The sequence below is a fragment of the Scomber scombrus genome, chromosome 2 (genome assembly GCF_963691925.1).
Source record: "Scomber scombrus chromosome 2, fScoSco1.1, whole genome shotgun sequence".
NCBI classification, from domain to species: Eukaryota; Metazoa; Chordata; class Actinopteri; order Scombriformes; family Scombridae; genus Scomber; species Scomber scombrus.
In genome coordinates this window covers 10,853,124-10,866,061 of record NC_084971.1, presented here as the reverse complement: position 1 = coordinate 10,866,061, position 12,938 = coordinate 10,853,124, and the positions used below count along the sequence as shown (strand labels likewise).

The 12,938-nt window shown below is 37.5% G+C and overlaps 3 protein-coding genes across 3 annotated transcripts; 2 read left to right on the top strand and 1 right to left on the bottom strand.

The window, feature by feature from the left end:
- Nucleotides 1-2,581: 2,581 nt before the first annotated feature.
- Nucleotides 2,582-4,440, bottom strand: LOC133987867 (claudin-9-like). Its single transcript, XM_062427345.1, has 2 exons — nucleotides 4,353-4,440; nucleotides 2,582-4,102 (listed from the first exon to the last, which is right to left on the bottom strand). Exon 2 carries the CDS (start codon nucleotides 3,858-3,860, stop codon nucleotides 3,192-3,194), a length of 669 nt encoding a protein of 222 aa, XP_062283329.1. The 5' UTR covers nucleotides 3,861-4,102; nucleotides 4,353-4,440; the 3' UTR covers nucleotides 2,582-3,191.
- Nucleotides 4,441-6,443: 2,003 nt separating this feature from the next.
- Nucleotides 6,444-7,898, top strand: LOC133987838 (GTPase IMAP family member 9-like). Its single transcript, XM_062427310.1, has 2 exons — nucleotides 6,444-6,611; nucleotides 6,717-7,898. Exons 1-2 carry the CDS (start codon nucleotides 6,590-6,592, stop codon nucleotides 7,577-7,579), a joined length of 885 nt encoding a protein of 294 aa, XP_062283294.1. The 5' UTR covers nucleotides 6,444-6,589; the 3' UTR covers nucleotides 7,580-7,898.
- A 1,633-nt stretch (nucleotides 7,899-9,531) lies between these two features.
- On the top strand, nucleotides 9,532-12,176 carry LOC133987847 (GTPase IMAP family member 7-like). Its single transcript, XM_062427321.1, has 2 exons — nucleotides 9,532-9,698; nucleotides 9,804-12,176. The coding sequence occupies exons 1-2, from the start codon at nucleotides 9,677-9,679 to the stop codon at nucleotides 10,655-10,657; spliced, it is 876 nt and encodes a 291-aa protein (XP_062283305.1). The 5' UTR covers nucleotides 9,532-9,676; the 3' UTR covers nucleotides 10,658-12,176.
- Nucleotides 12,177-12,938: the final 762 nt, after the last annotated feature.

Here is a 12,938-nt window from a genome sequence, read left to right as displayed (position 1 = left end):
TATCTCTGTTTTGGAGCGTCCAGCTCTGGACTATATTTTGTTACATATAACAAAATGTAGTCTAGTGAAAGGTGTCAAGAGTGTTAGCCGATACCTTACCTTTGATCAGTTGGGTTTACAGATAGCTTATTATTTGTTTCATGTTCCTCCTGTCAGTTGATAAAAGATTAAAACTTAAAATATTTTAATAATATGTCTCCTTTCTCCATATATCATACAAACGACCTACTCCTAGCGTAGTACTGCCAAGCTAGCCAACTTTGTTGGCTTTTTTTTTTTGCCAACTTTGTTAGCATTAGCTTGCCAGCTAAAATGCTACTGTTATAGGAGTGTATTGTGTATTTTTGCAGGGGTTTTATAGTATTGTAGTATAAGTATTATACAGTATGTACAATACATAAAATGATTAACATTACTTGATAGAGGTTTATGAAGACAATTGGCATTAGCTAAGGAGCTAGCTGAGAAGGCTAGTGATCACTGAATTTAAGATAGCAAGCCACACAAATCTAATGGACATAGGTAAATCATTATATTTTTTTTTGGGGGGGGGGGAATGAAGGAGTTGAAACATAAAATGAACTAATAAAAGATCAATAGAAGAGTTGTTTTCACACTCAATTACACTCTTAATTAGGCCTATGTAAGTGACTTCTTTATTGATGTAAGCTATTATAGGCTATTTTTGACTGATTTTGGCAAGTTTTTGCTTACTTAATTACTTTCCTTAGTCAGTTTTGGTGCTTCATACCTCTGAATACAAAATAATTGCAAATTATATTTGGAAGACTAAATAAAAAGCATCATTAGCTACTAATAACTAATCCCATTGACATATTATCTCATTGGTGTGATATCAGTGTGGGTGAAGCTAAGTTTAAAAGGGGAGTACTTATTTTAATGCTTACAATTGACATGTACTGCGTGTCAAATTTTGTCAGAATTTCACCTGTTCAAATTTGAATTTTGCAATTTTACCTACTTTTTATCTATTTGGCCTGCTAGAAATATCTTTTCTCATTATAGCTAGAGAGGAGAGGAAGGACACACTGAAAATAAACTTGCAGGGTTTAAATTACAAAGGCCTTAATCAGGAAAGTTACAGACTTGTTCCTTTCCAAGAGAGAGGCATGCACTTTTGGCACAGTCCAGAGAGCAGCGGGATTCTGCATGCCATCGTTTTGCACTGTGCTTTAAATCAGTTTGTGTGTGTTGTGCACAGTTAGTAGGGCCCCTTGCAGGGAAAGGCTACATGGAGACACTGGTGGAAATCTGTTCATTTTGTTGGATGACTGTTGGCACTGTGCTGTGTCAGTTTCTGTAATATAATGTATATTATACAAGTTGTGTGTTGTATCTTTTACAGACTTTTTTCCCACACATAAAAAAATCTGGATCACTCTGAGCAAAATTATAGCAGTTCAACCTGATAAATCAACATGTACAAACAAATAGTAGAATGTGTTTGTTCCAAAGGAGGTGTGGTAATTAATACTTTTAGTTAGTTTTCTATGTAACATGGCTGTAAATAGGCAACATCACCAAAGCTTAGACACACAAAAAAACAGCTAAATTATTTCATATATTTCACTTTTCATAGAACAAGAAAAACTAACATCACACGGACAAATAGGACTACCATGGTGAGTTGTTGCTGATTATAAATAACCAGGATAGTTGTCATGATATAATTTGGTAAGGACAAGTCCTTTCTGTTGAGAGCACATCAATTACTTAGTGTCTACTGCCCCCAAGTGTATTATGTCTGCTCTCACTACTGATTGTGGTTAAATAATAGTCTGGGCTCAAATTGTATAAATATATATGTGGTTTTGGGTGTGTGTGCAGGTGGCATTCTTTTCATAGTTTATGATTTCTAATTGCTTAGCACCTTCTAAAATAGTTTGTCGCTCATTTCTCTGTGACAGTAGTGCCCTTTTAGCGGCAACAAAATATTTAACCTCCAGAAAAAATCTTGGGAATAACTGGAGGGACATTCATAGAAAATAGAAAAAGTGTACAACATCTGTGAAAGAGTTCAGCATATATATTCAGCACATAAACACAGAATCCATCCTGTTTTAGCAAGTTTAAATGTTTAGAAGACAAGCAGTCGTAATGGAAAGCAAACATATCTATTTATTGTGTGTAAGTGATGATATATTAACATTAACAGTCACTGACAAAAAGAAAAGGTGAATAATGCAATGTCACACTAATGTCAATTTAATACTGCATAATGTTATTACGTCAACTTTTAGCTACCACTTGCTGCATCTGTAGAATTTATAACCTAACTCTGACCATAGCCAAACACAATTTTAAACCTAATCCTAATACAGTAAATATATTTACAATATATTATGGTAATTGTTGTAGTAAATAATTCACTGATATACTTCAGTCACTTGATGGGGCAAAAGGCACATTTTTGTTCACATCAGCAATACATTTATTTTGTTAAACTAAATTAGCAAAACTAGTACTACTAGAAATAATGTTAACATTTATAATAATTTTTTGTATGAAAAAGTAACAAGCTTTCTCTAAAAAAATACAAGCGTCAAACTGACATCAACAGAAGGGGATAAAATCTATATTACAGAACCACAGTAAAAACAAATGTAAACAAGAATAAAGAAATAAATAAGAACAGAAAAAACAACCTCTTTAAAGGGTAAAAATTAGCTTAGAAACCCCCAAATACACAAAAACCTTAAAAAAGTACATCAGAAAAAGAGCAGTGCTTTGACTGCCCACACACATTTTTGGTGAACACATCAACATACACAGCTATACTATGTACACTGACCTTCTGTACACAGATCACCCACTCACTCACTCACGCACACACACACACATACACAAACACAAACACACAAGCAGAGGCAGAGTGGAATTTGAGAAATGTAAGTCACACACATTAGTAACCATCTAAACATCTAAAATCCTCCCACATCTCATTTCAACACCCACGCTGACACAAAGTGAAGCACAAAATAGTGTTCTATTAGAAACCCTTAGATACTTATTATTGAATTGATTAACTCAGCCTCATAACATAACCAACATAGCACACAATACAGGCTGAGTATTCGTAGTGTATTGACACCTTGCAATTTCCACAGGCTTTTCTGACAAAGTTGTGACTTTCATGTTTGTTCGAATCTCATATGTCCAATAAAATCATCTTATACGAATGATTTTTCCTGTTGCTTCACCTCTCCTGCTGCCCCTGTACGTGTGTTGTCCTTTGCTGCTCCTCCGTAAACAGGCAGCGCTCGTCCTCCTGCTGGAGAGGAGCCGACATGCAGCAGAGCACCCCCCAGCAGGAGAAGCACACTAGCCCCCCAGCCCAAGTAGAGTGCTGGTCCCAACTCTCTTTTTAAAGGTGCTGCAACATTTGGATCATAGAAGTCCTTGATTATCGCATAGGCAGTCCAGCAGATGGGTATCAAGTAGGCCAGGCCAGCCACAAGGAAGAGCACCCCTGCTATCCTAGCAAGACGCGCCTTGGAGGCCTGGTTACCATCACCCATGCAGTGAGTACATTTGGCTCCTGCCACCCCGAGCATAAGGGCCAGTAGGCAGAGCAGCAGGGAGATAACAGTGAGGGCCCGGGCAGCTTGGGCAGACTTGGACAGGGCTAAGGTGGAGTCATAGTTCTTACACTGGATGTGGCCCGTGGTCTGAGACAGGCAGTTCATCCACAGTCCTTCCCACAAAACCTGGGCAATAACCAGCTCCCCACCTACGAAGGCAGACACACGCCACAGAGGAGCCGCACACACCAGTGCCCCACACACCCAACCCAGCACAGCCAGGACCAAACCCAGCAGCTGAAGACCTGTTGACGGCATAGTCGCTGAAGAAACTTAAGAAAAGCTGTCGGTCTGAAAGAATGTTTCCAAAAAAACCCAGACTAAACTTTTCTTACAGAAGTTAAAGGTTTCTTGCAAGTTAAAGAGAGTCAATTACTCAATGTGAAGATGTCTTGAGTAGATGTAAAAGGTCCACACTGTATATCCTCAGTCATTCATTAGGGTATGCTGTTCGTAGATGAATCCCCTTCTTCTCCTCAGCGTCCTTTCTCATTTAAAACCTATGCAGGAATATACTGTAAAGATGACATTGACTTCTAGTAATGTACTTGTATGATGTAGAAGCACATTTAAAATATGAACAAGTATGAACAAGACATGACAATTGAAATTATTTAAAAGTAGTACTGGACAACATAAAATTGTCCTATGTAAATAAAGTGACACCGACTCCACCTGGATCTGTTTCCCTTGTTTCAGGCAATTCGCAAATTAGTTCCAGCTAAACTCTATGAGCTCCATAAAACTTACTTTTTAAACCAATAATAAAGCAATCCAATGTCCACAGATGGTGTTTTGTTGGTCTTCTGTGTGTTTCTTGGTGGTTAAGAAGGATGATGTGAGTAGTCTGTGTAAGTCTGACTTCTACTATGGCTGGACAGCTTGTGTCTCTGGAACTCATACATAGGGGTGTAGGAGGGAAGCAGTGTGTAATACTGCATACTAAACACACACACACACACACATGCGCACGCACACACACACACACACACTAACACACACACACATACACAGCTAGTTATGCAAAAAGGGACAGCACAAGGACACTCTGTTATAAACATTGTGAGTAACACATGGTCTAAAAGAATATGCTTATGATTGCTATCACGTTGTCATTTCTTGGAGCTGGAGTGACCAGATTGAGGTGAAGGATGAGACCAAAGAAGAACCTGATGCATAGGTGATCAAATAAGCACAACATGAAACAACCTCCATGTCACAATATAGTGCAAAAATATATGGATACAGGTGTGTATCCATTTATATATACTGTATATATACAGTACCAGTCAAAAGTTTGGACACACTTTTCCATTCACTTGAAAAAGAAAGTGTGTCCAAACCTTTGACTGGTACTGTGTATATGTGTATATATATATATATATATATATATATATATATATATATATATATATATATATATATATATATATATATACATTGCCATAGTATCAAGTAATGAAGATAACCCCTATGGTGATAACTTTGTAATATAATTAATGTGATGATTATAATGTACTGATTATTTTAGTCAGAATTTCAAAAACTTGATGGTGGTGGGTACATTTAAAGTTCTGTAATCAGCCACTAGATGTCGTCAGAGCAACATCGACCATATCCAAATTAGTGGCCACATTCTTAATGCTATTCACCCTATTTTCTGCTCATTGCCGAAAGAGGTGAGCTGGTGATAAACTGCCTGCTAGGATGCCTCACATCCTGGAAGCAAAATGTTGGCTGACGAGTCAAGCTTGCTGATAGTTTTGCAACTCGAGCTCCTCCATTTTGTTGGATACTTTTAAATAACACCACTAGTTTGGCTATGAAAATAAATCAATGGGGATATTACTGTAGCAATATCATTTGCAAATTTGTGTTGAGACTGGGAAAACTCTCAATCAGCATGTGTGTAATCAGATTTGTAAATGGAGAAATAATCTCCAAATGTGTATTCAGTTTTCTGTTTAAATGTATTGTGTGTACAAGTTGTGTACAAAAGTATAGACATCTGTAAATGTAAAGACACATCTGTAAATTTGTATTAGATAATGCTCTAAGAGCTGGAAACACAGTCATAATGACTGAGCTTAACATGCTGTTAGAAGAGATATGTAAAAAAGAGCGAGCAGTAGAGGAAAACAGAGAGAGTGGCAGGAAAAAAAGAGAAGGACACTAAGCCAATGCAGAAGAGGCAAGAAGGAAGGACCTTGGGTTGGTCAGACAAGAAGGAGGCTGAGTGAAGATGAGAAGAGTGTGGAAATAAAAGATAAAGGAGATGTAGAAATGATGACCATTGCGTATTTGAGAGAAGTAATGCTAACAGAGCTGTAAGACAAATTTGCTTATTAATATTTTTTATCATTTAATATTCATTTTATTGCCAAGTAATGACTAAATGCTTTTGTATTGAAAGTCTTTTTCCAGGGTGGTAGGTAGTTTAGAGATAGCTCCTAAAAACCTTGCTTCCTAAGTTGATGTGATGTCCCTAGTTTTTCACTTATAAACAGCTATAGACATATCAAAATGGATTGATGACATTGATTGATTTTTCTTCCTTTCTCACTTAAAAAAAAACACACTTGTTGCAAAACAGTATTTTGACAAATCAAATAATGCAAGAGCTTTTGAATAGTCTTCTCCTTTAAATCCAGTGATCCCTTCCCTCTTGAAACCTAACGAAAGCAACGATCACCAGCCAATCAGAGGAAGATTAGGGCGGGACTTAAGTATGTGAGAAGTCTCCACCTATAAGCTATTTGACTGAACTCCAGCAGCCATCTCATGGTTTTGTTTATGGCTTTCTGAGTTTCACTTTCCAGGGAAACCAGTGGTGGAGGGAGAGAAGGTGAGAGAGAGAAGAAAAACAAGATCACACAGTCACAGACACACTGTGATCTGGGACAAAAGTTTAGGAGACGCACAAACAGGTTTTGTGGCTCAAAATACACTTTGACCTGTGTTTTCTGGGATTTCTTCTCTACAACAACATGGGTTTAAACTCTATCGAAGGTGAGTGTCTTCACTTTTGTGTAGGCATAAAGTTTATATGCTCATATTTTACTCTCCCTCTGTGAGCTGAGCTAAAACCCAGTGACTAATTATTTTTGTTCACAGACTCCAGCTCTCCAGTTGTCAGCAACCTGAGGATTGTCCTGCTGGGGAAGACTGGATCAGGAAAGAGTGCAACAGGAAACACCATCCTGAGACAGGAGGCTTTTTTCACAGAGGACATTTCAATGTCATCTCTGACAATTCACTGTCAACAAGAGACCAGTCACTTTGATGAAAGAACCGTGAGTGTCATAGACACCCCTGGGATTTTCGACACATCGATGACTGAGCCCCAGTTGAAAAGTGAAATAGAGAATTGTATCATGCTGTCTCTCCCAGGACCTCATATATTCCTGCTAGTGATCAGACTGGATGTGCGGTTCACAGAGGAGGAAAGGAACACCGTTAAGTGGATCAGGGACAACTTTGGTGAGGAAGCCTCCAACTATACACTGGTGCTTTTCACTAGGGGGGACAAAGTCAAAGAAGAGCAAATTGAAACCATTTTGGACAAAACTCCTGAACTCAAGGAGGTCATCAGTGACTGTAAAGCTGGATACATTGTGTTTGACAACACAAGAATGGAAAATCGCACTCAGGTGGCTGATCTGTTTGAAAAGATAGACAAGATAGTGCAGATAAATGGGAACCATTATACTAGCAGCATATATGAAGAGGTCCAGAGACAGATAAATAATAACGAATGGTGGGGAAAGCGGGCAGAAAATATGGACAATGTAGGTCATGTTCTGTTTGCAGCTGCTGCAACTGCAGCGACTGCAGCTATCCCACCTGTAGCAGGAGTTGCCATACTGGCAGAGGAAACAGCAGTTATGGCCAGAGTAGGATCAGCTCTCATGGCTTCAGGTGGAATGATTTCTAAAGCTCTGGGGAAGTGGATGAAACCTAAAACAAAAGATAGCTAAGTCATGTCAAGCCATGACCCTTTAAGCAAACCTTTGAAGTAATTCCATTTATTACCTTTTCATACTGTACATATATGCAAATTCATTACTTCTTTTGGGCAAGATTTTATTGCATTTCTTGTTAGCATCACTCTACATTCATACATGTTGATCACAGCTTGCCTACTTTAAATGATAAATAAACCTGTAATGACAATCTACTAAATGTTGATGCTATACATTAATATCTTTGTCCTCTCTTGTGTGGAGAACACTAAAATCAGTCAACAAAATAAACCAGTAAGTAATAAACTATAAAATAAACTTGAACAACTGTTGTGTGATGTTCTCTGTTGCGTGCATTATAAGAAAATACCAGTGATGAAATCAAGAATTACAAAAGTAGACAAAGCTGTTGCTAGTTTGAGATAAACTCATTGAAGTGAATTCATAAGCTTACACTAGCACTGAGTCATTGGGTCACAGGGTCATTGTAGGTACTGTTTAAAATAATCAATTCAGTCACCATGATGCCACAGTTAGTTATCAAGTGAAAGGAGTGTTTACTATAAATATGTTGGTGTGTTTTTCTTACTTAAGGGTCCAATAACTTGTTTTTTCAGGTATACTGTAAATACAAAGTTTAATTATTCATGGGAGCATAAAAAAAAACTTATCCACACAATGAATTATAATGTATGTATAATTCATTAATATATATTGATGGCTGATAACAGCATATGTATGGCATTGCAACTATTATAATACTTAACTGGGTCTGTTGTATATAAAACATCGTTCATTGGGTTCTCTGTATTCACAATGGAACGTTCTGCTTTCCAAAATGCCTTTGTGATGACTCATACTTTGATTCAAGCAAAGAGGATATATTGTTATGTTTGCACTGAAGTGTACATTATGACTAGACACACACACAGGTGAGCCCCAGCCTCTCAGGTGACCTCTGATGTCACAGGGGCACAGAGTCAGGGTCTTTATCTATGCACACATGTGTAGAGAAAAGAGAGATAGAAAGCAAGTGCACATGCACAACTACTTTGTGACAAAAAATGTTCATCCAAAAGTCAAAACCAGACCCGTGCACCTTAGAGTGCACTGGTAGCTGAATGGTTAACGCTAATACCATATTCAAATCTGCCTGGGGACCCTTGTTGCATATCATACACACCCCACACCCCCATTTCCTGCCTGTGTCACAACTGTCAACTGATGAATAAAGAAAAAAAAAAAAACATCTTAAAAACAAAAAAACCTATGAAGTTGATTATAATAATAAAAAAGGGGACTGGGCTGTGTTTGACAGGCACTGTGCATTTCATGCATGCGCTGTAAATGTGACAAATTCAGCTGTTACTTTAGGCATGTAACCTGTAAATGCTATTATTTTACACAACTCCAGTTTTTGCTCAAGTTTTATTTCCAGGTTACTCCACATAAAACAACTATTATAAATAGGTAATACTGCATGTGATAAAATATTATTTTTTCTAGTTAAATTTTAATAGAAAATACAGTATTTAATATCTTACACCACATTATTCTCTCTGAGTTTGAGTCTTGGACTGAATAGGAAACTTGCTAATAGAATAAATGTGTTTTGGCCCAAACATACTGTTCATCTGGACAAAGAAATAAGCCTGAGGGACTTATTTTCCCTTACATATGTAGCCACAAAGAGAGGGGATTGAATTATTAATCAAAATATTGAGGTGATGTAAGCAAATCTGAATCTTTTTTTCAGTAACTGCCATAAAGCTTTGGGATAGTCTTCTGCTTTTATCAAGTGTTCCCCTCATTCCTCAAACCTAACAAATGAAGGCAACGATTACCAGCCAATCAGAGGCAGATTAGGGTGGGACTTTAGTCTCCACCTACTGTAAAAGCCATCTCATGGTTCTGCTTATGGCTTTCTGAAAGTTTCACTTTCCAGGGAAACCAGTGGTGGGGGGAGAGACGGTGAAATAGAGAGGAAAAACAAGATCACACAGTCACAGACACACTGTGATCTGGGAGAAAGTTTAAGAGACGCACAGACAAGTTTTGTTGCTCAAAATACACTTTGACCTGTGTTTTCTGGGATTTCTTCTCTACAACAACATGGATTTAAAGTTTATTGAAGGTGAGTGTCTTCACTTTTCTGTAGGCATAAAGTTTATATGCTCATATTTTATTGTCTCTCTGTGAGCTGAGCCAAAACCCAGTGATTCATTCTTTTTGTTCACAGTCTCTAGCTCTCCAGTTGTTAGGGACTTGAGGATTGTCCTGCTGGGGAAGACTGGATCAGGAAAGAGTGCAACAGGAAACACCATCCTGAGACAGGAGGCTTTTTTCACAGAGAACATCTCAATGTCATCTGTGACAATTCACTGTAAAAAAGAAACCAGCCACTTTGATGAAAGAACCGTGAGTGTCATCGACACCCCTGGGATATTCGACACATCGATGACTGAGCCCAAGTTGAAAAGTGAAATAGAGAATTGTATCATGCTGTCTCTCCCAGGACCTCATATATTCCTGCTAGTGATCAGACTGGATGTGCGGTTCACAGAGGAGGAGAGGAACACCGTTAAGTGGATCAGGGACAACTTTGGTGAGGAGGCCTCCAACTATACACTGGTGCTTTTCACTAGGGGGGACAAAGTCAAAAGAAAGCAAATTGAAACCATTTTGGACAAAACTCCTGAACTCAAGGAGGTCATCAGTGACTGTAAAGCTGGATACATTGTGTTTGACAACACAAGAATGGAAAATCGCACTCAGGTGGCTGATCTGTTTGAAAAGATAGACAAGATAGTGCAGATAAATGGGAACCATTATACTAGCAGCATATATGAAGAGGTCCAGAAAAAGATAAATAATGATGAATGGTGGAGAAAGTGGGGAGGCACTATGAGTACTGTAGGTGATGTTCTGTTAGTAGCAGCCGCAGCTGCAGTTAGCCCGCGACTTGCAGGAGTTGCCATACTGGCAAAGGAAACAGGAGCTATGGCCAAAGTAGGATCAGCTGTCATGGCTTCAGGTGCAACAATGTCTAAAGCTCTGGGGAAGTGGATGAAACCTAAAACAAAAGACACTTAGTTAATTCATGACCCATTAAGTCAACCTTTGAAGTCATTCCATTTATTACCTTTTCATACTGTACATACGTGCCAATTCATTACTTCTTTTGGACAAGATTTTATTGCATTTCTTGTTAGCATCACTCTACATTCATACACGTTGATCACAGCTTGCCTGCTTTAAATAATAAATAAACCTGTAATGACAATCTACGAAGTGTTGATGCTTTTGATCTTCTGTTGTGTGGAGAACATTAATGTCAATTATCAAAAGAAACCAGTCAATAATGAATTCTAAAATAAACTTCAACAACTGTTGTGTGATGTTGTATGTTTTCCAATGAATTAAGTCAAGAATTCCTACAAAAGCGGCCCGAGCTACATAATGAAAATATTTACTACCACTAAAATCTTGCATTGGCTGCCTGTCAAATACATGACTTGACTCCAAGGTTCTTTTATTTGTTTTTAAAGCCATACATGGGTTGGCACCTTAGTACATTTCTGAACTTATATGCTCCTTTTCCAAGACCAGGTCTTTTAGATCCTCAGATCACTTGCTTTAACTATTCCACGATTGATGTACCAATCCACTGACATTTTGACATTTTGAAAGCAAAACTCAATACATATTTTCACATAACATATTTCCAATGGCCTTTGGGTGTTTTTGATGACTCTTTAAATAATCTTCAATTATAGTATCTTGTATGTATCTTGCCATTTGTATTCTGTTATATGTTTTACATTTATGCATGAATGCATTTGTCTACTACTCATGCCTCTTTCCACTAATTTCTTGCACTTGCACTTTTGACAGTAATTTGTAAAACATTGTGGTCAGCTCCAGTTATTTTCAAATGTGCTCTATATATAAAGTTGACTTTAGAATGTACATAAATCCAGCAAATTGAGGGGAAAGTCTGAAACCACAAGAAAACGACTGTAAATTTTCTTTAGTTACCTAATAAGATTAATTCATATTTATTCATCTATTTTTGTTATTGTTGTTGTTGTTTTCCGGTCTCTACCATTATGAATATCACACCATCATGTATACTCAACCTGCCAGACCTTCAAAATAATGAAACTGTATATCAAGATTCACTTTGCTGTTTTCTTCACCTGTTATGAACTTCTTGAGTAAATGAGTCATTTACTGTGGTCTGTCATTTACTGTGGTCTGTGTCCCCTTCATCATCAAAAGCAACAAAGTAACAAGTAACAAATATTGTTTTCTTACCCTTTCTTGATTGAGTATATCCACAATGGCACAGCCCTATGCCACAATTTCATACGCCATCTGCTGCCATCTAATGGCCATTCGTTGGTACAAATGGTCATGATATTTTAATTCCAATGACAAAACTGCTTCATTTGGAGACACAATTATGCCATTTTTTGTTGTTGTTGATCACAGCATACATGCTTTAAATGATAAATACATGTAATGACAATCTATCTTATCTTAATCCCCTCTTGTGTGGAGAACACTAATATCAATTATCAAAACAAACCAGTAAGTAATAAACTGTGAAATAAACAATTTTTGTGTGATGTTGTCTGTTGTGTGCATTATAAGAAAATCAAGATTTAAAAAAGCAGCCAGAGCTGTTGCTAGTTTGAGATAAACTAATTGAAGTGAATTCATGAGAGCAAGCTGGTACTGACAGAGTCATTGTAGGTACTGTTTAAAAGAATCAATTCAGTTTCCATGATGACACAAGTATCACCAACCAGTGAGTAGTGAATGGTCCAGTTAGTATAAATCATTTTTTTTGGTGTGTTTTTCTCACTCAAGGATCCAATAACCTGTTTATCCAGGTAAACTGTAAATAAAGAGTTGAGTTACTTATGAGAGCATCACAAAACCTATTATCCTTCCTCTCTCTCCTCTCTACCCCAACCGGTCGAGGCAGAAGGCCGCCCACTTTTAGCCTGGTTCTGCCTGAGGTTTCTTCCTGTTAAAAGGGAGTTTTTTCTGCCACTGTCGCCAAGTGCTTGCTCATATGGGAATGTTGGGTCTCTTTAAAATTAAAACCTGAAGAGTACGGTTTAGAACCTGCTCTATGTGTAAAGTGCCTGAGATGACTTTGTTGTGATTTGGCGCTATACAAATAAAGATTGATTGATTGATTGATTGATTGATTGATTGAAAACAAACAACTTGCCCAAACAATGAATTATAATTAGGTATAATTCATCAATATATATTGATAACAGCATACGTATGGTATTACAACTATGATTATAATAGTTAACAGGCTCTATTTTACATAAAAGGTCATTTATTGTGCTCT